We start from the raw sequence: 27,803 nt of genomic DNA on the forward strand, positions 1-27,803 counted from the left end.
CAAGTGACACTTTGCGCTATCACAGCATACTAGAAGCTGACTGAGAAAAACAAAGTAGCACTGTGGATCAAGGCGGAGATCTTTCTGTGATATTTTGATTATAAGTTGGATATTAACATCCGTGAACATCATGGAAGCTGTTTCTTTTATGAATATTGAGCAGCTTCTCCAAGCCGCTGAATTTCTAGAGAGGAGAGAAAGAGGTAAAATGAACATGATTATGTGTAACCCGTTAGCTGTCGTGTAGATCTGCCGGAGTCGGGATAGACCACAGGGTTTGTGATGAACGTTTGACAGTTCACACGTGCAGAGATCCATCTAACTTAATCATCTCCCTCAGTTTGAACTGCTTCTTCCATTATTCTCTTTCCAGAACATGGTTATGCATCACCATACTCACATGAAGCAAGTAAGAGGAAACCACGGGTAAAAAGGCTGAATTCCAGCAGGTAAGACGGGGCAGTTGCTTCCAACTGTAGTGTTACGTGTGCTTGTGGATTTCCAGTAGAACCTAGGCCCTTTGATATCCTACGTTCCCCACCCCCCATTTGTTTACAAATGAAATGATCTAATAAGCCAAAATAACGTGAAATTTTGTCCGCTTTGATCTTTTCAATTGGTGGAGCACTAGAATCTATTTTACTTTGACGATTTCTTCTGACGTAGGCACTGAATAAAAATGAAATATTTGTCTTTTTTACTCCTGTTATTGTGGTTGTAGGATAGGTTGACAATGTCTAGTGTACAGTCCCTTTAACGTTATTTTGTCATGTCATACGTCACTGTTCGTTACATGCCCATATTTATAATACTATATAGGCCTACTATACTATACTATACTATACTAGAATCTATGTGGTATTTTATTATTATCATGAAGTTCCTTCATGATAATAAAAGGCGACAGGCCACGCTTCAATTAGGATCTCTTTGTTTCACCTTGTTTTTGGATATCTCGGCCATTTCAAAACTGATTTTCATCAAATAAACTTTTGATACCCCTTAGAATTGCATGCTCTTTGACATCTCATAGAAAAGCGTCTATAGTGGTTTCTGAATATCTCGCAAAACGTTAGAACTAATAGAAGCTAAATCCAAATGATAAATCCTCACCTCAACCAGGAGGGCATTTCATGAAGGAACTTGTCGCATAAAATATCTGACAAGTCAATTATATCCGACAAGTTTTGAGAAATTCTTTTGTCAGATTGTCTGATTTCTCTGAACTTGTCGGATATAATTGACTTGTCGGACATTTTATCCGACAAGTTCCTTCATGAAATGCCCCCCAGAACTGTACACCCCCTTTAAAATATGTATGATCGTGTGTATGTAAGCAAGTCTATTGATGTGCCACTGCGCCCGCCACTGCATGCCAGGTCAAATTGCGCGTCACAAGGACTTGGCGAAGCCATCGTTATCGCTTTAGTTCTGTCGTCGTTGTTGCGTTGTTCTGAAATGACAAGTGGTATGGCGTTGTTCTTACACTAAAATTTCAAGAGGTTTGTTGTCACAGTTCATGGGCATTCGACTTAGGAACTAGCGATGGCACAGCTCGCCAGTGAATACGTGTAACGTTAGATTCTATGCATACATTATGTGCGTAGCCTACTGTGCAAAACGAGCGGTCGATCTCTAACGGACACTGGAACGAATTGCGCGCTAAGTCAGCTGCTAGCTGCGCTAGTTAGTGACGTGCAAGCAGCTGATGCCTATTATGACATGTTAGTTTTTTTTTTTTTCGGTTGGATTTTTTATAGTAGTGGTTGTGATGAATCAGAGCAGTCTTTAGTTAAAATATCTCTTTACTTTTCACGATGAACAAGTACAAGTGCACAAGGCCGTATCACTTTTTAAGAATTCTAGCTCGCAAAGACTAGCTATAGGATTGGGTTTTATGGGCGTAGTAGGTCAAGTAGGTAGAGGTCGAGCAACTACAAGTACATGTACCGCAACCGAAATAAATATCAAGACAAAAGTAACACCGCAGTCACTTCCGCTTTATTTCTTGAACTATATAACCTATCTTAATTATTAAGTACGTGTCTAATCAGTCTAATATTACCGTCTGGCGGTACACATGTACTAACGATAACGCTCCCGATACGAATTACTCGTAGAAACCCTTCTATTACAATGGATATCGCCTAATAAAATGTAATATTGTAAGGTACCTATAACCTTGACCGACAATTAGTTCTAGGCCCTATTATGTCTAATTCCGCGAAAAACTTCTCATTTATAGTAATGACATTTGCTGGGTCAGTTTTTCAATACTGACCCAGCAAATGTCATTACTATAAATGAGAAGTTTTTCGCGGAATTAGACATAGACTACTTGTCAGTCAACCTAGTATATAACCTAGATCTGTCACACATGACATGTGGTTCTGTATGTAAAAACGAGTTTAACTTCACTTTTCGGTCTTTGGCAATTTAAAGATAGATTTTAAATTTTTCTCCTTTTTGCGATTTCCCCTACTCTCTCTCTCTCTCTCAGCAGTCGGTCAACGCACAATGAACTCGAGAAAAATAGGTGAGTTTTCGGCTTGGTATGAGTATGATATATGTTCTAACTTCTATACATGATGTCTGCCTGTCGCTGTCGGCTGCTATGGACTCGTGTTGTAGCGTGTGTATGTATATGCAGCGATTGTTTACTGAACTGTAACGTGGGTGTCATGTGAATAGTGTGCGTACATACATGGGCTCGTGACCGTTACGCCTGTTTACATGGCTTCCCTCCAATTCTTGCTGGTGTGTGTGTGCGTGTGTGTTGCTGTGTGGGCCCCCAAATAGTGGACTGCTGAATATGTATGAAGCCCATTGTGTTTGTGCAATACACCATTCATGCTGTGCTATCAGAGGAGCAACAAACTCAATACTAGTAGTCTCGGTAAAGGGCCTGTGCAGTAATATGCTTGTTGACCTCAGTTGATTCCTTTTGGTCTGTATATAACCAAATCACTAAATTTTTGTGAAAATACATTGCATGCATCTTATATTTTTGAATATTTTTTTTAATTTTTTTTCTACCCCATCTCTGAAGAAATCCTCCAGATCATCTTTTATCAATGACAATGTATTCATATTCCAACTGTGACACCATCCCTCTGTAACTTGAGCTGAACAATAGACACATTATGTGCATTGTTTGAAGCATTTACATAAAAAAGAACATGTGATGGTGTTGTAGGTATTGAGTGCAGCCTGTATGGTAGTGATAGCAATCAGTGGTAAAGGCACATACATTGTAACCATCTACAAGTATGAGTATTGTGAGTTCTAATGTGAGTTCATTCACTTAACTTGAAGCCTGCATCCTTATCTAGTACGTGGCTACTGTACACACAGTCCATGTTTCATTTTAAATAGTGACCAGCATTAGCTTAGTCAAGGAGTTATGGCTTAAAGGTGCATGGTCCCGGTGTTTTAGTCAAATGCGTACGCGGGCGCATGGCGCAAGTTTCCTATAGAGACGTATGCTATCGACTCCTCTTTGGCGCTTACGCTGTGGCCCACTTCCCCGAGTCTGAAGAAGTCTGATTCACTGTAGTCGGTGGTCCGATCACAGTTCGGCTCATGATTCGGCTGAGGGGGATGACAGCTTTAGCAAACTTCTTTTGTGATGTCATAATAACAAGCACATATGCACGCACCCTGGCATTACTACAGACTGCGCGATGTGCAGAGAAGACAACGAAGGCAACCTTATTTAGCAACACCTACGCACTGTACCCTTGATGACAGCTCAACATTGGTAATCTTCGTATCAATGCTAACGGTGATCGGCAGTATCATCAACAGCGCCCTCTACACTACCGGGACTATGCACCTTTAATCAAGACAAGTTTGAACATGTCCCCTGTAGGCCTATGTGTCTAGTGTCAGAAATTTTCAAATCGAGTGAGATGTGGTTAACCTAATGTAAGACCCAAAATTGGTGGCAACTGCATAGTAACACTCGCCTACAAAGTCGACGCTATACCAACAACGATCCAAAACAAGAGTAAATATTCCACTATTAGAAAATGCTTGACATTTTCACTTTACAAGCTGTTATTTTTACGAGGGTTTAATTTTTGCAAATTTCGTGAACCACAGTAGGACTGCAAATTTAACAACATGCGAAAATATTTCCATACGCTAGGTTAATAGCGCATTTACAGTAAGCCTTGGTGTTGCAATTCACGAAAACAACCTCTCCCAAAAATGCTTGTGACCTCCCCATTTGTGAAAAAATCTGCACGAAAAAATAACAGCTTTTACATACAAACAGTACATAACATTGTCAAAGTAGATGAGGTCAAAGTTCAATAACCTTATTATGAAGCATTCAGGTTAAGGTTTTCCACAGAAAGATATGTGAATGAAGCAGCCCTTTGCTGTGCCATAATGTTGACACATGGTCCTGCACCATTGGCAGCAATTAATGATGGGTATTCCGTCACATGTTGTCATGTATTGTAGATGAATGGGAATTCATATGCAAATCAAATGACCCTCTTCCCCGGTCTTGGCCCGACCCTGTACAGCACAAAAGACAGGCGGTGCAAATGAATGCCCTGTGTAGAAAGTGATGAGCATGGCTGGGCATGTTTTGTTGCAATCGGGGGAAGGGCTGATGTACCACTGCAAAGCTGAAAGGCATGAGTTGGCGGATTTGGCACTGATCCAAGTTGGTGTTTGGAAACGCTGGCAGTTCAGTAGAATGCAGGGGATCAGGTTGTTTGTTCTTATAGACATTGGCAATAAGAGTACTTGTGAACTTTTTAAAATTGCCCCCCCCCTTTCTTCCCACACTAGTATTGGTAGGACAGGGAATTTAATAAATTATGGTAAAAGGGAAATACAAAAATTTGCAGCTTAGGGGATGTAATGTTCTGCAGAACCTCTCCCTATATTGATGTGAAGCCTTTTAAAGCTGAAGATTTTTTTGTTTTGTTTTCTTCATAATACACCTGTACTAGGTAAATAAACAGCACTGTGTAATTAAAGTAAAACGTCAAGATCTTAGTGCAGTTACATTTTATAATTTGTTCAGCTGATCTGTTGAATTGCTAATAAAATGGATTTCTCATAATCTTGTTTAAAACGAAAAGAGAGAGAGAGAATGCCAGTGTGGGACCCACACTTTATTAGGATCGCTTTGTTTTACTTTGTTTTTGGATGTTTCAGTCATTCCAAACCCGATTTTCCTCAAATAAACTTTGAATTCCTCGTAAAATGGTATGCACTGTACTATATCTTAACGGACTTAAGTGTTTTCTTGGTATCTCGCAAAAAGTTAAAAGCCCAATTCTCATCTCCACCAATACTGAGCCATCCCTTTAAACTAGTGATGGTCATTTTTGTATGGCTGATGTAAATGTTTATATTTGTTTGTTTATTTTATCTTTGCTGTCAGTATGTTCAGTTCATTATGTGAAACATTTCTACTGTTCGTAACCACTCTATCAAAAGAACCTGAGCTACCTCATCTAATAGTGCAATGCATATATCGTTTCTTTTCATGCAGGCGGGCACATCTGAGAACATGCCTAGAAAGACTGAAAGAAATGGTGCCTTTACAAGGTGACATGCCACGCCACACAACATTAGGTCTCCTCACAAATGCTAAGCAGTTCATCACGGTAAGTCTCTCTGATTATCAATTATTTGTCATACATGTATTCATTAATGAAATCTAGGCCTAGTTCAATGTATTAACAATTGTGGTTATTAAAAGGACAAGTCCGCCTTCATACCCCTGGATTGAGTGAATGCAGCAATAACACATCAGTGAAAGTTTGGGGAAAATCGGACCATACAATGTACATATATGTTCAAAAGTTATGAATATTTGAAGTTTCTGCTCAGTCACTGCTGGATGAGAAGACTACTACAGCTTGTCATGTTGATGTGTACAACGATATTAAGAAATTAAAGAGAAAATTTAACATATCTTCACTTTTCTCGCATAATAAAAGAACACTAGACTTGCCTCTTTCAGAAAGCAGGGGGAATAATATTATCCTTAAAGGGGAAATCCAGTCCAGATATAAGTCTGATAAGAAAGAGTAAAATATTACGAGTTCAATGGTATAAATGAGATTGACGTCGGATGAAGAGTAAGGATGTTATGACATTTTGAAGTTTCGTTATATTTGGGGAAAACAGTTCTTGAACAGTCAAGGATGCAAATGGCAAAGTGAGCGTGTCATTCCCTCACTACTTACCATATAGTTTGTACATAAAATTTTGAAATTTCAATTTTTTCCTTCAAAAGCAATCATGCCCGAGGCTCAAATCCTCGTATATGTGCATGGCTCAGATCAAGGGAAGAAAAATTTTACATTTGAACTAAAAAATTGAAACTACACATACAGACTTCAGTAACATTATTTTTGTAACCTCCAAACATTGCAAAATATTTACTGTAAGTGCTGGAGTATGAAACATTATATACATCTGGCAATCAGCGAGCCATGTTTGGTGGTCAGAAAGTGTAACATATATAACTCTGTGTCCTCTTTATGCTTTTATGTTGTTTTTAAATTCACTTTTGCAAATATACTTCAAAGTGTGGTGAAACTTGCCCCAAAAACAAACAAAGCCAGTAAGAAAATTAAGATTTTTCGAGCAAACATTGGAGGTATTTCCTGAAATATATATGGACACCGAGTTATGTACGTAACACTTCTCATTTCTTAATTTGATCCAAAAATTATAATATCATGCTGTTCAGTGAAGCAGTATACAGCAATGCTGGCACAGAGGGTGATATTTTCTCTGAAAGCTTCTGAACCAGCTATCAATAATAAAAAATGTTACGTACATAACTCAGTGTCCTAAGTTATGGTCTTATCTCTTAATGTACTTCATTTCTGCCAAAGACACCCAATCATATGATATCATGAGTGTTATCTATCATTTATGACATGAACACTTTTAAACAAATTGTAGATGCTTGTAGAGTCCAAATTTTACCATGTGACATACGTGTACAAATGTACATAACTAGGACACCGGTGTCCATGTTTGTTATGTACGTTACATCATATTGGGTCAATTAGCTGAGATTGCAGTCTACTTCTCACCAATTTACTCATATGTCAGTATTATGATATATAAAAACTTGTTTAGATGCAGAAACTACTGTAGTTCATAATGTGTAATTTTCATAGTGAATTGAAAGGTGTGTTCCGTACATAACCTGTCACGTACATGTACATAACTCGGTGTCCACTTTCAAGACCAATTTTGAAGGACACAATAGGTTTAAAATTTATAACTAATGTTATGAGTGGTTTGCACTTAGGCAATAGCTGCCTGGTATTTGCCTTTTGTAAGAAAATATGATTGTGTTGACATAATAATGTACATTGTTACGTACAACTGGACACCAAAAAATTTAGTCTATCAATTAACTGAGAAAATATTGAAAAGTACACTTAGTGTTGCAGTGAATTCAATTTGAAGTAAAGATACTATATACTGTACATAAACGTATGAATGGGAATATCATAAAGAATATGTACTGTTTGCCACAAGTTTTTCACTTACCAACTTAAAAAAATTGGTGGACACCAAAAGTTATGTATGTGACGTACAAATTGCCTTGAGGCTGTTGGAAATTCAGAAGTGTTGTAAAAAATCAACAACACAAGAATTCTGTAATTTGATACTTGATTTTTGTTGAAATTTGAAATCAGTTCATATTTCAAAATGTAAAAGTAAAAATTAAGGTGTCCAAAAAGTCAATGTTCTGCATGTACATATTTGTAACACAAAAAATCATGAAAAGTGGGCATTTTTAACCATAAAAATGCTGTAAAATACCTAAATTTGGAGCAATGAACCTGAAACCTTCTCTAGAGCTACTATAATATATATGCCTTCAAAAGTGAAAATGATACTTCATGTCCTGGTCACATTTCAATAGTTTAATTTAGAATTTTCAGAAGCACACTTTTGCACATTGTGTAGTGTACCCTTGATCTGAGCCATGCACTAAAAGTAAAAATTAAGGTGTCCAAAAAATCAATGTTCTGCATGTACATAACACAAAAAATCATGAAAAATGGGCACTTTTTGAACTTGAACTTTATTCTGTTTCATTTAAAAAACATATAATTTGTACAATGACAAACTGAGGACAGGAAACGAGTACATGAACATGCATACGTAACATAATAACAACTATAAATGAAGCATGGAAACTAGAAAAGACTGGAATCTTGTCAGGGTAGTTCCCAACAGACAGAATAATAGGAAATAATATTACATTACGATCAAGACATAGGACAGGTGAAAATATTTCAAAAAAACAAACAAACAGACAAGCATACACAAAAAATATATTATCATTAATGAATTTATAGTGTTTAGTCATATCACCCCTAGAAAACAAAAACCGTAAAATTATCTATAATCATAGTGCATTTCATAACAACAACTCTAAATTTCTAACAAGTGTCTTTTCAGATTTTTCTTACAAATATTTGTAGTTAGAGAATTTATAACTGTATCTGGTAAAGAATTCCACAGTGAGGGTCCAGTGTGTCTAAGTGTGTGCATTACATACATCTTATCTACCTTAAATAAATGATATTTATTACTAATGTGAGTATTATAACTATGAATTTGATGATTAGATTTAAACATACCAGAAATCATCTCAGGTAACAAATTCATTTTATGCTTGAACATATACATAAGAATATTAAACTTATTCAATAGATATATATTCAAAACATTCATTTTCAGAAACAGAGGCATTGACGGCGCTTTATAATGCGAGTTTGCACAGAGTCGAATTGCTCTGTTTTGAAGAATAAAAGTGTCGTGTAAATTTGATTGAGGAGCATTCGCCCAAACAGCATTACAATAATTCAAATGAGATAAAATCAAACTGTTATATAACAAAATCAAAACCTTCGCTGGTAAAATACCTTTTAACCTATTAATTACTCTAATATTTCTCGACATTCTTTTATTCATTATCGTTATATGTTTTTTCCAGTTCAAATTATACTCAATATAAACCCCTAAAAATTGTGTATATTCTACTCGAGATAATTTTACATCATTTTTACATCATAAAGTTCCAATTCTGGAATCTTTTTCCTACCTTTAAAAAAATACATATAATTTGACTTTTCAATATTAACAATTAATTTGTAACCATAAAAATGCTGTAAAATACCTAAATTTGGAGCAATGAACCTGAAACCTTGTCTGGAGCTACTATAATACAATTGTATATGCCTTCTAAAGTGAAAATGGTACTTCATGTCCTGGTCACATTGCATTAGTTTAATTTAGAATTTTCAGAAGCACACTTTTGCACATTGTGCAGTGTACCCTTGATCTCAGCCATGCACATATCTAATCTAACTGATCACTATTCTGAAGTTATTCAACCTGGAATAACTTCAATGACAGAAACATTGAATTTCCGTCATTTTTTTGTACACGATCAATGGAAATTTGTGAGGTTATGACATGGTCAGCTGACTCACTTCCATATACAATATTCATATCCACTGTACAAGAACTGTTTTGCAGAAATTAGCAAAACTTCAAAATGTCATAACTTCCTTATTTTTCATCCAATTTCAGTCAAATTTTTACCGTTGAACTCGTAAGATTTTACTTTTTTTTTTTTTTTTTTATCAGACTAACTTATATTTGGACTGGATTTCCCCTTTAACATACATCAGTGATAAGTCAAGGAAATGTGGACTTTTTTCAAAAATTAACATTTTGTGAAATTTTCTCTCTGTTTTCCTTACATCGTTCTACGCATCTGACATCATGCACTGTCGTAGTCTTCTCATTCAGCAGTTACAGCCCAGATACTTAAAATTCATAACTTTTGAACTGATTTTCCAAATTTCCCCAAATTTTCACTGATGTGTTGCTGCTATTGCTGCATTCACTCAATCCACGTTGTGTACATGAAGGTGGACTTTAAAATACAAATCCTAAAACATCAACATTTACACTGTACGTAACTCTTAAAGGTAGGGAATCCCATTTGCATGCCTTAAATGAAGAGTTGTATAAATACAGTGGTATGTTGAAGAGAGTATCATTTTAGAAACTCCCATAAAGTATTGAAAGTGGAAGGTAACATTTAGTACACTTTTATTGACCGTTAGATTTTGAATTGAATTTTTTTCGGGGCTCACCGTAAATTCCAGTACATTATTAGGCTACCTTTGCAGACCCATGCACTGCATGTGTGTCCATCATGTATATTTTGTGAAGAAAGTTCATCAAAACTTACAAACATTTCTATATACATTCTTGCCACACACTCTATATGTTATTACATCAGCTCTTATACTTCTAGATTTGTGTTTATAGGTAAAAAAAATACAGAAGACTGCAACAAAAATGCTTAAGTGTGGCTGACACACAGAAGTACTGAGTAGTTGAGTTTTGTGCATTATTCAAATTGTAGATAACTGTTGACTTCCAAATTTCTCAGCAGTGGCCTAAACAAGTTACTCCCCTGAGGTTCATATATTTAATGTTTTGCTGCATTTTGGGAGGTCTGTAAAAGATATCCCCTACCTTTAAGGGGTATCCCCTACCTTTAAGGGGTATGAACAAGGATCTGTATAAATGTACACAGGCCTCGAAATAGGATTTTGGAGGGGCAAGGCCATTTAGAAAAGGGCACTTTTTCCAAGAGGCCAGGGCACTTAGTTCAGTCAGAGGGGCACCAAGGCCACATTGGAAAGGGCATGTTGGGTGTTTATACGTGATGTGAATGCCCCATAGAGCTGTATGCTATCGACCGTGCTGCTACACTCCAGCAGCGCACGCACGCGTAAGATCTCTCCGCAGCAGACGACGTTAGGCAGTAGGCCATACGCAATACGATGTAGGTTCTGTAATACAGTACTTTCTCAACGCGTACGCCGCGCTCGCTTTGGAGCACTTCCGGCGCCATTTTGCTTTGAGCATGCGGCGGGCATGAATGCAGAGCAAGAGAGATGGCAATTCTCGCAGCCGTCCGACAGGCCTGGCATTTTTTAGCATGGCTTGCGACCACTTGCTCCGGCCCGCGGCTGCCTAGCTAGTAACTCTATGGCCGCTGCACTGCGGAGGCAGTCGGGACGGTAAAAGCCGGTCGGGCGTACATGTACGTAGACTTCTACACGTCGTCTCGTATCTCGAAAAGATACTTCGAATTTGAATCAGATATACAAATGTATTGGGACGCGAGTGAACTGAAGGTATGATATTTGAGATCAGGAAAGTTGTTCAAGACTTTGAGAAAGGGCATATTATACGTCATAAATAATAACTTTCATTCTAAAAGGGCACCACGGCCACAAGAAAAAAGGGCACATTTTTTTTTTTGGCCGTAACTTTGATCAAGGAAAAAAGGCATTGCGGCCAACGAGAGGGGCACCGACGGCCATATGGCCGTCGGTGGCCGTCGGTTGATTCGAGGCCTGATGTACATATTGTATTCTGCTTGTAGTAAGGTACTGGGTAAATCCATTGACCAGAATTTCCTTTTCCATGAACTTACATGTATGATTTTGTGTTCAATGAAGTGCTGTTTACATCCAAAAAGGAAAAAGATAAAAATTAGTGAGGATATAACATGATACAGTTTAAGTACAATAGATGAAACCAATGCAAAGATATCATGAATTAAAAAACAAGTTGCAGAAAAGACGGCTGACTCATTCCATAGATGCACTAGGTTTCAACTACCGGTAATTAATGAATACGTACAATACATACCCAGTTGGCTTTGTGTCGTACAGTCTTTGTACATTGCACAGACCCTGTAACTATTGACATTGTAGAAATAACGTATGTCCACATGCAGGGGCAGATCTAGGAATTCCGTGAAGAGGGGGCGCCATTACAAAATTAAAGGGGGCGTGTCCTTTTATTTCTTTTGTTTTGACAAGAATTAAGTGGGGGGAGGGGGCACGTGCCCGTTGTGCCCCCATCTGGATCTGCCACTGCACATGTATTGTGTTTCCACAAGCATAGTACATGTAAGGCTGGTGAGTCTTGAATTGTTAAATTCATCGTTCATGAGTATGAGCAGATTCATAGTTTGTGGTACTCCAGGTGGTGGTGCTAGTGGTCATACAGGTATTGAAAGCCATCAGCTTCTACTCATACAAAAATGTAGTGTGCACTTCAGTGTGAGTATGGAGAATCACTGTCTTCATGTGCAATTTATTCTCTACCCAAGCTGATGTTAAAGGATGTGATAGTCAAAAAATAAGGTGATTGTTTTGCAAGTGTCTTGCTATCATTGTGTTAACAGTATGTGCAAACCATACTGTTCTTCTGTGTTACAGTGGAGTAATTGTAAGATAATGTAATTTAGCACCATGCAGATACAATAAGATGAATGTTTTTAGCACTGTGCTTCCTTTGAGTTTAAATGCCCATAATCCCTTTCTTATGTTTTGACTGTACATTAGAAACTGCTGAAAGTGACGAAAATATGGGACCCTATCACAGAGTAGCTTGTGTTAATGGGATTCCCCTGTAAGAATAAGGTCGAGGTGTGGAATACATAGAGCTGTCAGAGAGGAGCTGGTTAATCTTGGCCAGGAAATGAAGGGAATTAAGGGAAGGGATATTTATTCTCACTAGCGTTCTACCGCAGGAGGACGCATGGAACGCTCGAGGACGATTTTACGCGTATATAGGCGCATTTGACATGATGTGCGCGCTGGTGATTTTTTTCTGTAAGAGAGAAATTGTCCTACCGCGGTAGGACGACTGTCGTCCCTCCGCGTTCTACCGCCGCTGCTTTCAAAGTGAAAATATTAAAAAGCCTGTATTGTTAGGACTGAAGAGGGTTGTTCACCTTGACTACAATGTACAGATCTGTACAGGATGTACAAATGTAGCATTGTATTATTATACTTCATTTTGGATAAAACCTTGCATAATGTTGCTAGCAGGTTGCAGAGTAGAGAGTGATTTTATCAACTTTTCATGAAGCTTGCTGTGACAAAGTTTAGTGAGCATGCTCACTGGAGAAGTGTGATTTATACAACTCTGCTTGGATTCCTCCTCTCTAGGCATGGCCATTTCACATACTGAGGTGTCATCGCGAGCTGGCTGGCCACAGCCGAGCAATTGCACAGTCTGTGTATAACACATCTAGGAGTTTGCAGAATTACTTGAGTACATAAGTAGCTGCCATTTGCATTGTTGATCACACACACACTTGTATTAGCAAGAATCTGCCTTAATATGACAGTAAGAGAAATGTGTCACCACTTTTCTTGCATAATGTTGCTATCTCAACAGGCTCTTGAAGAAAAAGAGTCTCGGTATGCCTTACACAAAGACCAACTATGCAGAGAACAGCGCTTCCTTCGGAGGAGACTAAATCACCTTCAGTCCACCCTGCATCGACAGCGCCAAGACAGTACCGGAAGCTCCCTAGCTTCTGATGATTCCGAAAAAGGTATTATATGGATGAGACTTTTCATTTAGCCATCGTGTGGTATTCTGCTGTATTTTCGTGAAGGACCTATCAATTTTATAGACAGTGATATTTTAGTGGAGAAAGTGATCTGGACAACTCAATTTCAAAGACAAGCTCTACAGGAACTACAAACTTTGTTAGTAGGAATGAGAAATTTCTTGACAATTAAAAAAGTTGACCCAAATATCATCCCCCTCATGACAGCATTCCTGTAGATTATAGCATGTCATACATGAAACTGCTCTATCAACATTACTTGGAGTCACAGTAGATATTGCAAGTAATGCCCTAAACAAGTTCAAGGTAACCTGAGCATTATCTCTAAATAATTAACAACATTGCACTTCTGAAGTATGATAGCAACCAACTTTAAAGGACATGTTACCTTGAATATATGTGTGGATGGCAAGAATATTGTAATATGAGCAGTTTTAGGAAAATTGGACAATCAATTCAAAAGTTATGAGTTTCTTAAGTTTCATTGACACCATCACTGGATGAGAAGACTACTACAGTTAGCGATCCAGTCACATGCATAAGACATAATATAATACACTATGTATAAAGGAAATATTTTAAAATGTCAAAATATTTTCACACTTATCTAGCATACGGTAATACATGTACAATAATACTTACAAGTAACTTGCCTCTTTCAAAATGCCGGGGGAATAATATTGCCCTTAAAATACATGTATGTCACTAACAAGTCTAGGGATTACTAAGGAATATGTACTTTAAAAAGAAAAGAAAAAAAGAATGAGATTATTTTGTGGTATTCTAATATTTATGCATGTGACATCACAAACTGTGGTACCACCTCAGTCTTCTAATCCGTGATAGTGGCACTGAAACAAGTATGATTAAATAAACAAAGTGGTAAATAGTTATAATAGAATTGTAGAATAAACTATCTACAGAATGTAGTATTATCCAGGGTCGCATACAACTGTGTTCAGATGTGATAATTTACGTAGGAATAAGCAGGTACTTTGCAGTAACCCTGTTATGTTAGTTGTAATATTACTGAGGAAAGACATGTCAGTAAGTTGTGGAGAAATTTATAGAAGATACGAAACCCAACTATTCAACTAATTTCACAACTTTTTACACATTTATTTTCTATGAAAGGGACACATTCTCATAATATTTCAATGTAAAGGAAATACATGTATTCCCTTTGCCTTTTCAAAAAACTACAGTATGTTGAATGTATGTTTGGGGGGGGGGGGAATTCATTAATGTCCTACAGTGCACTCCCGTTATACAGCGAACACGGTTATAACAAAATTTCGTTAAAACGAAGTAAAACTTTTGGTCCCAAAATTATCGCCATTTAAGTCTATGGTACAAAATTCGCTTATAACGAACACGGTTATAGCGAAATTTTCGTTATAACGAAGTCTTTTCTGAGCACTACTGACAAAGAAAAACATAAGAAATTGGCTCCATTATAACGAAATGCGGATCGCTTCTGAAAATACATAGCAGAACAAGCATTTAGTGTCTCGGCATGGATGATCACTTCACATCACTGTGTGTTCGCTCCGTGTGTCACGCACAGTTTCCTAGGGGAACTTGCGTTATTATAATACAATAATCTGAAATTAAATAAGGTTCGTTTCAGTGTACCGAAGGTTCTTTATTACAAAACACACAGGTTCTGATACACCTAAATGTCCGTTAGTTCGGAAATGAAATAGGGTTTGTTATTCCGAACATTTTGGCGTTATTCCAAAGGTTCGTTATTAATGAGGTTCGTTAATCTGACAAAGAAATATGGTTCTTATTACGACCACTCGTTAGTCTGAAAATGATAGGAATTCAAAACATTCATTAATCGGAACATTAAAGACACTCAGTCGGGAGGGTACATGGACATATTTCAGCTCGCTTACGAAGTTATTACAAAGCGAAATGTGTGTGTGCGCAAGACATCCCTGCTGCAATGTATTGCACTACTGTGATATACAGTTAAACTAGCATAAGTCGATCTTCTCGGGACTGAGCAAAACACATCGACTTAGGCGATTTTCGACTTGTGCGTAAGTCGAAAAAAATCGACTTACAGTTTCACCACACGTACATACATGTATGTACATGTATAATGTACATGTTACTGTTGTCTACTCTGGAGCCGAGAGCTGGAGCGGTGTGCCGCAGAACGGGTCGCCCGGCAGGGCCGCGGCTAACTTTGCATGGACAGTGCATTAGTATTGGCACAGGTCCGATCACTTTACACCCTTGTTAAACCTCGGGGAAGTGAATATGGACGATATTTGAGCAGTGATTGATTCCAGTTTACCATACCGTGGCTTGAAATGCGTGTAGAGGTGCAATTCTGATTTACCCGTGCCCGTAACTTTCCCCCTACTTTCCACTTTGAAAACTCAGCAGCTTCATCCATTATACCACTCCACTGCACAGCGCTGCCAATGCCAAGCTATACTACAAGCTCAGTAAGCTGTACATGTAAATGAACGCATGTGTACTGCACGAACGCTGTACATACGTACTGTAGCGCGACAGCTGACAGGGCTGTACCAGCGGACCTCAAAACACGAAGAGAGTTCAACGATCCCATGATATCGCTTTGAATTTTGATTTTAGATCATTTTTTTTTTGTCACCTCAAACTCATCTGACAAACAAAATAATGATTGAGTAATAAATAATGAATAATAAATGACAGTGATTTATTACACAATAAAATCTTATTCGACTTAGGCACAGTGAATTCAATGGTTTTTCCGTGAAAGTGTTCTTGGAATTTCATCGACTTAGGCGAGTATTCGACTTACAAAATTCGACTTGTGAGTGAATTAATACACGTAAGTCAATGGGGAAAAATCAGGACTTTTTAAAATCATCGACTTAAGCGATTATTCGACATATGCGACGTCGACTTAGGCGAGTTTAACTGTAGTATCTCGATTCCTCGCTTGAGCGCTGAGCTCAGCTGAGATGTGTACGTACTGTACATGTGAATTGCATGCATGGTATACGGTAGCGATCGCAATATCGCCGGCCGTAGTTACAGCGCCTGAGCTGCCTTTATATAAGAACGTATATGCACCTTCTATAGTAGCCTCCTCTCATCATCGCATCGTCGATCGTCGTCACTCGTCAACTACAATGTATACTCGTCTGATCAGATCAGACTAGAGTACAACTACAGACCACAATCAGTTGACAATAGATACATGTGTGCAGGTAAATGTGAGGATGGCCATCATGGACGACACATCGTCATGGGTTGCGGACATGACCGCTGAGCTGTCTATTTTGAACATGGACGATTGGGTCGGAGACCCTGTATCATACTTGTACTTGCTCAGACGTTTGTAAATACAAATCGGGGAAGCGGCTGTGGCCGTGCAGGGCCAACGGCCACAGTTTCACTGCACAGTGTACCTGTGGCCATGGAAAAAGGGGGCCGTGCACCAACCGACACACCGTTTCGTCATCTTCTGTAAATAGATCTATATCTAATCAACACCAGAATCAAATCACAATAACATTGGCAATAACTCTATCGGTTAATTAGTAATTTGTCTTGACTACATATATGATGTAGCTTGAGATAGATCTATTCAATCATTTAAAATTTATTCGCAAATCCTAAATTATATTCTTGGAGAATTTGCGTAATAAACACACGTATGATTTGAAACTACCCTAGCCCGACCAGACGCGAAGCACAGCATCTAACCTTATTTCTAACAGCGACTGGGCTGTGTATAGAAATCTACTACCTAGTTCAAACTACTCAAGTGAAATTAAAAAGTCAGTGTCTAGATAAACGTTAGATCTAACCGTTACGAGTAAATTTATGACTTTTTTTTTATAGATCTAATGTTAGACCAAGACGGTATTACAGTTTGTACTTGTAGTTGTAGATTACTAAGCTCTACCTCAGACAGAGTCGAGTCTAACCGTGTTAGACTATTAGTCTTTGAGAATAGGCAGTACAAGGAGAAATTTATAATTTTATGGGAGTTATGCACTTGTCAATGTAATGACTCACCCCACTACCCCCGGACATGGGTGCGTCATTTCCTCGTTTGGTCCGTCAAATTTGTGACCCAGGTGTTCGTCATTTTACCAGCTTTGTCCGTCACTTGGCTATGGAAAATAACACGCATTATTCTGAACCGAGGGTTGCGTCATGGTACGTCACTTGGCTATGGAAAATTGCACACATTTTTGCACGCTAGTACCGGATACACGTACTGCGAGTGAAATTACAGTGAGCACTTTCCCGCGGCAAGTGAAAATCAAAGTCGGGAAGCGTTTTGGAATAAGACGGAAAAATGCTTGCCAGAATCTGGCAAGCAAATAATTTAAAAGCCACCCTTCTCCTCACATTTTCCCTCCAACAAACCCACGAAATCATGCGTACTCGATCTCAAACCAGGGACTGTTCAGCGATGTAACAATTTCAACCTTACTATTCCTGTCGAACACTTAGTGCCTATTGCATATTGCGATGCAACACCAACACACATTGCAATGCAACACCAACACACATTGCAATCAAAGAAAGTTCGTTTATATTCCAATACAATGTGCGTCTAAATAATGTTCTGTGGTGACAAAGGCGAATTTTTGACAGTAAAAGAAGCGGCAGCAGAAGAAACTGCCTGCCGCATGCCATTTTCTGCTCGCGGAATGCCGGCCAGACGCGCGACGCTGTTAGAGTACGCTGTGCGAATCTCTACGTACGGCGACTGGGCCGTGTATAGTTACTCGGAATGCCGTGGCGTGGTGTGTACCTGCGCTGCAGTATGCATCCACCAGACTAGCAATGGCTGGCACACACTGCGCAGCTGCACACATGTGATTGTCATGTATGGATCACATGCACAGAATACATACTCCCTTACGGAATATCGTAGCTGCAGCAGTGTGATGTACGGTGAATGACGGTACGGTGCTTACAGGGCCAGGGTAAGGGAAACTTGCCGAAACTTTTAAAAATTATGTTTACGAACCAAAAGAAAATGAAATTGCTTGAATAAAACGTATGCAAAAATCGTTTCAGTATTTTCGGGGGTGCGTCAAATGTACCAAGGATGTCCGTCAAAAAAGTGACTGAGGTGTGCGTCACTTTCAACGTGTTGTCCGTCAAAAAAGTGACTGTGGCGTTCGTCACTTGCAGCATTTTGTCAGTCAAAAAAGTGACTGTGGTGTCCGTCAAAAACCCCGTGTGGTCAGTCAAAAAATGACCATGACGCACCCATGTCCGGGGGTAGTGGGGTGCGTCATTACATTGACAAGTGCATTAGAGAGGCGCTGTAACTTTATAGGCCCTACATACACTTCAATCATTCATGTACTTACACATCATCTGGATCTGGATTCCTTGAAGTTGTTGACTTGGCCTGGGGTTGCTTGATTGGCGTAAGCCGTGGCAATTACAATTCCACCGTGCATGCTGTAACACGAATTTGCACATTCTAAATTACCTGCAAAACTGTTCATGCAACTCCAGCAAGTGGAGAGCAAATTTTTCATCGGCACGCTGACGCTGAAGCTTTCTCTTCTGGTCTCTTACTTGTCCTAGTAAGCATGCTAAGAACACGGCTCTCTGCGTTTCCCAGTCGTTGATAGCGTCATACAAGTAAATACGTTTGCAGTCTTGGACGGCTGTTTGATCTCCATTGTGAAGTTTCATTACTAAACCAAAGGCTAAGCCGAACTGAACTGAAGCAGTACTTTTTATTGCAAACAGTACACGCACACCACACACATTGATATTGACATACCGATGACTTTATATCGACTTTGTATGTTACGATCTGGCCGAACGTATCACAGCTGACACGGGATATGATATGCAGCAGACAATATTGCACAATGATCAAAACAACAAAACAACCAGCCATATGCATTGCAACTTGCTATATATATGAAGCTTAGAGTTTTGATATTTCTTCATTAAACCATGTTTATAAAACTAAATATTTGATAACGCAATATATAAATAATCTATAATATTGTTATAGGATATTTCCAGAAATTTTAAAATATTATTGCTTAGATTGCTGAAATTGGCACCACAGTGCAAATAAACAGAGACTGGAGCCAGGTACATACGTACACACACAGCTCTCTCAGTTGTGTCATGACCGGAGCCTGTAGGAGAGATTTTCATGCGCATGGCTGTTATGCAGTTTTGTGCGTGCACCCATTCGCCCCATTCGGTAGGTATTCGGGCGTCCATGTTGAAATTAGGGTGGACGGCTCGCACGGCTCTTGTAGTCTAGCTAGGTGTTCGCTGGTGCGTTGCGTAGCGTTGTGTTCGGCATTCGGTCGTACAATGGGGGGTACGGTAACGGGAGGAGCAGCGTGTTATGCTTTTCTACTGAGCTGCAAAATCGCCTGCGACGACTGAGTGTCTTTAAAAACATGTTTCGTTAATCCAAAAGTGAAAAAGGCGATTCCACTAACAAAAAGTAGGAATTGCAAACCTTATAATCGTCTTAGATAAGTGAACCTTTGAAATAACTAGCCATTCTCATTTTTTTTTTTATTAACAAACCTTTGGAAAAACGAACCTTATTTCATTTTCGGATTAAAAAACCTTATGAACCACGAACCTTCAGAATAGTGATCCTTTCTCATTTCTTGATTTACAAACCTTTGGAATGACGAACCTCATTTTATTTTGCGATCAACGAACCTTCAAAAAACGAGTAATATATTTATATCTAATTATGAACTTTCTGAATTCATAACGAATCTTTGGAAGAGTGATACTTCAACTGAACAAACCTTTGGAATCCCGGGAATGGCGAAACTTCGGAATAAGGAGCCTTAGGAGTAACGAACTTTAGTAAGAAACGAACCTTTGGAATAGCGAACTGTAACCGAATCCTAAACCATCATTTTCTATTCATGCGTGACAATACAAACAACTTTATGCGCTCTTTTAAATTTAATAATCAAACGAAATTAAAAAGGTACCGTCACATTTCACATAGCTTTCCAGTGCATGATGAGTATGCAACAAACAGAAAATGATGTATGCATGGTTTCCTTGTTTTTGTTAAAGATTTTGTATTTGTTCGGTTATAACAAAATATCGTTATAACGAAAGAAAACTGCCGGTCCCGAGCATTTCGTTATAATGGGAGTGCACTGTATTATATTGCACTATTGTGGCATTACTTGTTACAACAAGAGGGCTGTATGGTGGATTAATACAAGGTTCAATAATCATTGCATTTTTAGCTCACCTGAGCCAAAGGCTCAAGTGAGCTATTGCTTTTGCCCTTCGTCCGGCGTCCGTCGTGCGTCGTCTGTCGTGCGTCGTCCGTCGTGCGTTAACTTTTTACATTTTCATCTTCTTCTTGAAAACCCCAAGACCGATTTTCATCAAACTTGGCAGGTAGCATCCCTAGGGGGTTAGGAACTCAATTTGTTAAAATGGGCACCATGCCCCACCCAGGAGGCCCCCAGGGGGGCCCAAACCCCCCAAAATTAAGGAATCTGTAAAAATCTTCTTCTCTAGAACCAGAAGTGAAAGAGCTAAGTTAATACTATGAGTTAGTACATTGATGACTGTAGTTTCAAGTTTGTTCATGGCAGAATCAGGGGTGCCCCCTTTTGGACCCAGGGGAGGGGGGTGGGAGGGGTCCTAATTGGGCCTTAATTGTACATTTTCATCTTCTTCTTGAGAACCCCTCGACCCATTTTCACCAAACTTGGCAGGTAGCATCCCTAGGGGAATAGGATCTCAATTTGTTAAAATGGGCACCGTGCCCCACCCAGGGGGCCCTCAGGGGGGCTCAAACCCCCCAAAATGAAGGAATCTTTAAAAATCTTCTCTAGAATCAGAAGTTACAGAGCTAAGATAATACTATGAGTGAGTACATTAATGACTGTAGTTTCAAGTTTGTTCATAGCAGATCCAGGGGTGCCCCTCTTGGAGGCGGGGGGGGGGGGGGGGGGGGGGTGGAAAGGTCCAAATGGGGGCCTGAATTGTACATTTTCATCATCTTCCTGAAAACCTCATGATGGATTTTTGACAAACTTGGCAGGTAGCATCCCCAGGGGGTCAGGATCTCAATTTATCAAAATGGGCACCATGCCACACCCAGAGGGCCCCAGGGGGGCCCAATCCCCCCAAATTAAGGAATCTTAAAAAATTTTGGCCCTTATTGTACATTTACATCTTTCATGCCTGGTCAGATTTTAGTAGAGCTGTGAATAATTTAGATTAGTGACTGTGTGAAAGGTGAACTTGCAATACTCAGGTGGGCGCTAGACCCGCGGGTCTCTTGTTCAGTAACAGATGGTCCCGGTAGTGTAGAGGGCGCTGTTGATGATACTGCCGATCACCGTTAACATTGATACGAAGATTACCGAAGTTGAGCTGTCATCAAGAGTAAAGTGCATAGGTGTTGCTAAGTAACGTTGCCTTCGTTGTTTTCTCTGCGCATCGCGCAGTCTGTAGTAATGCCAGGGTGCGTGCATATGTGCTTGTTATTATGACATCACAAAAGAAGTTTGCTAAAGCTGTCATCCCCCTCAGCTGAATCATGAGCCGAACTGTGATCGGACCACTGACTACAGTGGATCGGACTTCTTCGGACTCGGGGAAGTGGGCCAAAGCGTAAGCGCTAAAGAGGAGTCGATAGCGTAGGTCTCTATAGGAAACTTGCGCCGTGCGCCCGCGTACGCATTTGACTAAAACACCGGGATTATGCACCTTTAACTGAGTATTTTATCCTTCAATCTTTCTGCACTCGCCGAGTCTTCATGTTTGTCAAAACCTCCCTTGTTATTCTATCAACATGGCACGTTGCATAATGATGAGAATCCATTGTATGTACATGATATTGACATGAATTCCTGTTGTGATTCTCCTCCTTTTATTGCAGATGATGTTGATGTTATTGGGTACAACAGTGACAGTGACAACAGGAGTATTGGGTCAGACGTGAACAGCAGCGATGGCGGGCTTGCAGTTAGCACCAAAGAAATTGTCATCACTGATTTATAGCTTTCAGGGATTCCCAGGTGTTATGTTACCTTTGTATGATGCTGAATTCATGAAAACTAGAAGTTTGTGTGACACAAAGAGGCCAGGATGTGAACAGTTGAGCCAAGCAGCCAACATCATCAGAAGTCATGAAGATACCAGTAAAAACAAAATGAAATATTCAAGTGCCAATAAATTTATCAATTCAGGAATACAAAATAGAATTACTCAACGGAGAAGCAAGATAATGTCACTCTTTTTAAATTACAAATATTTATGTATATAGAATTTGAGAACAGGTGGTTGTGTTAAATATAAGAATGCACATTCTATTCCCAAGATAGGCAGTTAACACTGCACATATTATCAATTCCAATCAGTACCTCAATTGTACTATTTTTGTTGTAGAAGAATTGTATATTCACCATACAGAGCTTTCATTCTGCGATCAGCTTCGGACAGGATAGAAGACATCTCTGCGAGGATAATCACCACCACTGGTCACCCTTAATTCAGCTGTTGTATTAGGTTGTCTCCTCTTAATATCAGAACTTTGGGTGTTCACAAGATATGTCAGTGCATGAGAATTCATACACTGAGTGCTTAAAAGGGAAACAAAACTGGATAAAATGTGTGTGAAAGAAAATTTTCAGTATTAAACCTGTCTACAAAACGTTTTTTTTTTTTTTTTTCCCATGATAAAGTATATCTGTACTTTGTATGTGCTCATAAAACCTTCAATTGCTGCATTTCTAAAAGCCTCAAAAGTTGGTGATGGATGTCTAAACATACAACTGAATGCTGCAACCTGCAAGTTTCACTTTCAATGAACCAGAGCCCCAAGAACAACAGTAATACTGGCCTGGGATGCAGGTCAGAGTGATGTGGTACAGAACAATGATTCATGTTTCTAGCCTGCAATTTAAGGTTAATGTATCAAAAAGTATGCAAGAAAATATCTTTGAAGGTATGTACGATTTTTACATTAACTTGGGGAAAAAAAACCCCAGTGTCATACAGTTGTATTGAGGCAATTTCTTTCTCCTGTATTTTGCTAGTCTCTGATGAAGTAGGGACGTGATCCTGTCTAGGATAGCTTCTAAAGCATCACATCATGACTTTGATACACACCTGAATGAAAAAAAAAAAAGAAGAGTCAATTGACCAGACCTCTACACAGATGCATTCCCAAACAATATGTTAGGAGATGTGTTCTGAGGGGGTTTGGCAGATATAAGATATGTGATGTGGTGAAAATGTAAGAATAATGGAACAACAATAAGGTGCATTTTATTATTTGATACACTGCAAGGGAATGGCATCAAATTCTTCCTTGATTCTAATTTTCACTTGCCCTTTTCTGACACTACTCTGGATCAGAGCTGATTTTGATTTCCCATCCACCCACACCATGAGAAGTTGGTATTATAGGATCATTTGATGTATGGGACTGTTTCAGCAGCTCATTCACAGTTGGGCATGGTGTACCATTGCTGAAGTAACTTGCCAGATAGAGATCACCATCTGGCTCCACTAGACATCCAAGCTTCCATTTGTGCACACTGCTGGTCAGTTAATTAGCTGTATTGCACATAAAACTTTTAATGTCTTTTAAGCTGTGTTTCAGTGGAAGTTCATGGCCATGGTAAGTTGTCTTGCTGTAATGAAAACAGCAGACTGAGATTAAAGGCGCGATATGAACAGGTGAATAATCCTGCATTTCCCCCTACAAAATTCAAAGTCAGTTGATTTCCTCTCCCGATATTGTTCCTGATTTAAGTGACCATTTTGTATGTCATTATTTTTATTCAAGACAACATGATTTGAGTAATTTATTCACTTGTCTATTTCATTCATGACAATATCTGCTGGGATGAAGGGAGCTTTTCAAGTGATTTTTTGCAGCTATTCCACCCTTGCACTGTGCTGGTAAGAAGAAATGCTTCTTTTGATCTCGTCAAAATTATATTGTGTGTTTTTTTAAAAAAAAAGATATATATATATATATTTATATGTGTGTGCAGAGGTTGTCTCTGTTTATGTTCAAGTCTATGATTTAATGCTACCCTATCCTAACGGTTGTTTCATCGTATCTTAGATGTGAGAGGTGTAGAAATCTTTTGACATAATGTTTGGGAATAATTTTGTCAATTCTGTCCATATTTAACAGGCATTTTCAATTTGCGTTACCACAAGAAAAGTTAAGGACAAACAGTTGATACAGTTGTATCTACTCAAATTTGATTTACACTTTCATCTCTGATGAACAGTATTTCAAATGGTATCCTGTACACTTCTAAGAAAGAAAACTGCTACACACACACACATACATACACACACAAATACTTTGTGTAGCAGTGGTGTAGAAATGCATAGCAAATTGTGATGCTATTGTACTAGGAAAATTATTCCCTGTTGTGGCAATTTTCGTGTTAATATTGCAGTCACTTCCCCCTACCCCAGTAAAGTGTAATCTCTAAATGTTAAATATTCAGTCTATATTTCCAGGGTGCTTTTCAGACAGCCATAATGCGTTGTAGCAACGACAGAGTCACTGAGCTTGCAAGTGATTAATTTTTGAGGAGTGTTAAAATTCTGAAGGTGTTCAATTTTGTTTACCTGACTTGTACCTGAATTACAATGAAATCCTCTTCTATTATTGCTTGCAGGCCATGTAAATCCTTTTCAACCCATTTTCTTTCTTCCTGAGAACTTGTGATCTCAATCTGTGTTATAGTTCAGGATATAGTAGGCTCATATCCTTTTCAGGTTTTTAGGATATGAACATAGGATTGTGTTGTGCTCAAGGATATTCTTAAAGGCAGCTATTCTGTGAAATAAATTAAATTGATGTTTGCCCCTCGTACAATTAAAAGCATTGTTTCAATTTTGCCATGAGGTGTTATGTGAATATTGATACTCTCGTAAAGTGGCTTCATGTATTTTGGTACCTTGCTGAGCCATGTACATTGTAGGTCCATGACACACACACAAAAAGGAACCCTCCCTTAACCAATGTTTAGATATGCCATCCAGTCTGGAGCAAACTTGAACTTGCATAACCATTGTGTTACTTGATTGTGCAATACATGTTCGAAAGCCCTGTGTTATTCAAATAGATAGACAAGATTTAGTAGAAAGGTATACTTGCTAGAAATACAATTGATATTGTTGAAAACATCAGTTTGATTCTTAGGAGCATGTTTATAAATGACATCATTCAGTCTTTAGTACAATGTACTTAATTTCCCAGACACTACTCCCGATCACGTTTTTATGCCTCTGGCCCCGAAGGCCCCCTCTTTTTTTCTTTTTTTTTCTCCTTTCCATGGATTAGAAATATTTTTTGAGGATGCACACAAAGTTAAGGTGCGTGAGCATGTAGGAGGAATAGATGAAATGCCTATCACAAGTTCTACATGACCTCACAATGAAAATAAAATGCAGAGCTGTTTTTATTTTTCACCAGAAACTCTGAGATTGTGACACTTTATTTACTTTGTTTTAGAAAACATTCTTACTATTTTTTTTTTCTGAGATGCTGCTCACACATCTTTACATACCAACACAAAGTGCTGCTTGGACAGTGTGTACTGTATAACATGATATTCTGCATATCTACATGCTCTTTAGGGCGGGGTGTTATCGAATACAGATGCGCCAATGTAAATTGTTCACACACAAAGCTCTTCAGATGACAGTTTGAATAGCGTGTACTGTTCATGTAGTACGTGTATAGTATTAGAGGTGGAAGTTGATATGCAAGACTATGCTGTCTAGTGTAACAGTCGTATCTTATTTCCATGTGTATTTCTCCCTTACAAGTAAGGTGCAGTATCTCACATTTAGTCACACTTTGCCATTGCATGGCAGATTATCTTTGTACTACAATTTTATGGCGTGCAGGGATTTTTATAGTACTTGGTCCTTTGAGTTGACATGGCATAAAATGCTCATGGTGGTTCCCTTAAATGTGAGGACAGTGTGTTATTTTTTTTATTGACTGTTGGATTAAGAGAAGAGCAATTTTGAGAAGTTTTAAAAGACTTTGGGAGATCTTTCTGTCTAACATGTGGATTACAAGAAATTCAACTTCAATATCGCATGTCTCCACAAAAGTGTTAAATGCAGGAGACTTGAGATCTAGGTTTTTCTGTGTAGCTGCATATAGAAATAATTTGAGGACAACCTTCCAGTTTAGAGTAGCTAACTCTACGTGTTGATATCTGATACACTGAAAGCTTATTAAGAGTGTCTAGATGTGTAAATTTGTGTGTGTTTGCAAATGTGTGATTATGAATGTGTCCAGTCAATGTAATTTGCTATGGATGTGTTCTGTGTGTTTTCAAAACGAACTGATATTCTGTTTGCATATTGCTGCATTCAAAACATTTAGATTTTTTCCACAATTTTTTGCTTTTATTTAAGTGTTTATTTGTGTAGTAATTTTGTGTTTTTGGTTGTTGTTTTTTTTTGTGTGTGTGGAGTAAACATGTACATGTAGTACTCTTCTACCTTACTTCACAAGAGAGTTACCCCAGGTGTTTTCTTGCCTCAGAAGGAAAAACAAAAATCTACATGGAAGATGCTATACAATGTAGTACTCACAGCTTTGTTTATTTCATAGATGTTGAGTTTATAACAAAAAAGATAATTCAAAAAAGGCTATTCGTTGTTTTTTCAGATGTTTTGTTTCCACTATATGTATATCGAATGAGCCATAGGAATGAGCAGAATACTTGTACTTTTGTTTTTTGTGGGGTTTTTTTTTTTTTAAAAACATTTTGTATATACTGCCTTTTCTGTATGTTACCAAATTGTATATGTCTACATTATATAACACTTTAGAAACTATTTGTAGATCTTTGCTTGTATGGTTATCATTCTCGTATGGCATTGAGTGTACAATACAATAATTAAAATAAAAAGTTCTATTTCCACAAAACAGATACATAGTTTTTCTGTGTCCAGTTTACTGTGTACGTTGTCTTTAATAATTCATTCAGTGAAAAGTACATGAACATATATTATTACGTAGCTTTCATATTTTTTTAATCTGTTGGAAATTATGGTGCTGCAGGCAAAAAGTTAGGAAGTTACTACTGTACATGTACATGTACTACACTTGTATCTTAAAACAATGAGTACAATGTACATGTATTACCAAATACACTGGAAGCGGGAAGAAACGAAACATACATTATTTTTCCGTTTACATTTACTTGTAAAAACGCAACATATCGCGGAACTGCCTCTAGAATGGGAGTACACTGGAGTACCCTATTGTCCCTTGTTCCTTTCCTCTCTAAAACATGTAGGCCCTGTAGTGTATCTATTTTGC

The 27,803-nt window shown here is 38.5% G+C and overlaps 1 protein-coding gene across 2 annotated transcripts; it reads left to right on the forward strand.

Moving 5' to 3' along the window:
- LOC140242107 (max dimerization protein 1-like) lies at positions 1-27,411 on the forward strand. Of its 2 annotated transcripts, none has more exons than XM_072321869.1 (6): positions 1-203; positions 374-449; positions 2,501-2,536; positions 5,519-5,633; positions 13,294-13,453; positions 22,362-27,411. In XM_072321869.1, exons 1-6 carry the CDS (start codon positions 131-133, stop codon positions 22,481-22,483), a joined length of 582 nt encoding a protein of 193 aa, XP_072177970.1. In that variant the 5' UTR covers positions 1-130; the 3' UTR covers positions 22,484-27,411. The 2 variants fall into 2 exon arrangements, with proteins under 2 accessions (XP_072177970.1, XP_072177971.1); XM_072321870.1 differs by having other exon boundaries at positions 2,504-2,536.
- Positions 27,412-27,803: the final 392 nt, after the last annotated feature.

The sequence above is a fragment of the Diadema setosum genome, chromosome 18 (assembly GCF_964275005.1).
Source record: "Diadema setosum chromosome 18, eeDiaSeto1, whole genome shotgun sequence".
NCBI classification, from domain to species: Eukaryota; Metazoa; Echinodermata; class Echinoidea; order Diadematoida; family Diadematidae; genus Diadema; species Diadema setosum.

What these genes read in the sequence shown, in the direction of transcription:
- LOC140242107 (XM_072321869.1), top strand. Translation starts at nt 131, where the DNA reads ATGGAAGCTGTTTCTTTTATGAATATTGAGCAGCTTCTCCAAGCCGCT. An exon ending in TCTAGAGAGGAGAGAAAGAG is followed by an intron (nt 204 to 373) that starts GTAAAATGAACA and finishes TTCTCTTTCCAG; the next exon opens with AACATGGTTATGCATCACCA. An exon ending in TTCTGATGATTCCGAAAAAG is followed by an intron (nt 13,454 to 22,361) that starts GTATTATATGGA and finishes CTTTTATTGCAG; the next exon opens with ATGATGTTGATGTTATTGGG.